The 1,118-nt window shown below is 34.4% G+C and overlaps 1 protein-coding gene across 1 annotated transcript; it reads right to left on the bottom strand.

Moving 5' to 3' along the window:
- LOC143633607 (putative mitochondrial protein AtMg00820) lies at window positions 1–345 on the bottom strand. Its single transcript, XM_077101876.1, has one exon. The coding sequence runs from the start codon at window positions 343–345 to the stop codon at window positions 1–3; it is 345 nt and encodes a 114-aa protein (XP_076957991.1).
- Window positions 346–1,118: the final 773 nt, after the last annotated feature.

The raw sequence follows: 1,118 nt of genomic DNA, 5'->3' as shown, positions 1-1,118 counted from the left end.
TTAATTTTCAGACACAACTAAGCTGATTAAATACCTTAAGGTAATTGCATCCATGACAAGAGAATATGTTTCCTCATAGTCAATTCTTGGTCTTTGAGAAAATCCTTGAGCCACCAGTCTAGCTTTATATCTTGTAACTTCATTTTTCTTATTTTGTTTTCTCACAAATTCCCATTTATACCCTACAGGTTTTATTGTCTTAAGTTTAATAACAATAGGCCCAAAAACCTTTCGTTTGTTTAACGAACTTAACTCAGCTTGCATAGCATCTTTCCATTTATCCCAGTCATTTCGATCTTGACATTCTTTGACAGATTTTGGTTCAGGAGCATCATCACCACTCATGATTTCGGTTGCCACTAAATAAGAAAATATATCCTCAATATTCAGTTTCACTTTGGTTCCATAGTATATTGTTATGGCCATAGTTGATTGACATCTCTTTGTTAAAATCATTTACTTTTTCCTGAGGAAAGGTTATATCATTCATTCTTTCCAGAGGGTAAGTTTTGATTTTTAGTAATTCATTGGAAACATTTTCCTTATGGTATGTTTCCTTTTCATGAATTTTTCTCTTTCGAGGATCTTTATCTTTTGATCCAATTGGCCTCCCCCGTTTCAAAAGGTTTTGGGATTCATGAGGCATTTTCTCATCAATTTGTTTCTTTGGAATCTCAACTCGAGCTGGAGCATTAGCAGCTGGTATATAAGATTTAGTTACTCTTTTCATATCAGTAAATGCATCAGGCAATTGATTTGCAATTTCTTGCAGATGCATTATCCTATGAACTTCTGTCTCACATTGTTTTGTTCTAGGATCAAGATATGACAAAGAAGGTTCACACCATGAGATATCCTTCTCTTTATTTTTATTTTCTCCCCCTAATGAAGGGAAGACTGACTCATCAAATTGGCAATAAGCAAAACGTGTTGTAAAGACATCACATGTTAAAGGTTCAAGATATCTTATAATTGAATCTGTTTCATATCCAACATATATTCCTAACCTTCTTTGAGGCCCCATCTTTATGTGTAGTGGTGGTGCAATAGGAACATATACTGCACATCCAAAAATTCTGAGATGGGAACTATTTGGCTCTTGGCCAGATACAAGTTGT

This window comes from Bidens hawaiensis, unplaced genomic scaffold (genome assembly GCF_021521415.1).
Source record: "Bidens hawaiensis isolate Kalapana, Puna unplaced genomic scaffold, B.hawaiensis_p1.1 tig00006805_1, whole genome shotgun sequence".
Lineage (NCBI taxonomy): Eukaryota > Viridiplantae > Streptophyta > Magnoliopsida > Asterales > Asteraceae > Bidens > Bidens hawaiensis.
The sequence above is the reverse complement of the archived record's forward strand: the minus strand, read 5'-3'. Positions and strand labels throughout refer to the sequence as shown.

Excerpts from the sequence above, each read along its gene's own strand:
- LOC143633607 (XM_077101876.1), bottom strand. The coding sequence starts at position 345 with ATGAGTGGTGATGATGCTCCTGAACCAAAATCTGTCAAAGAATGTCAA.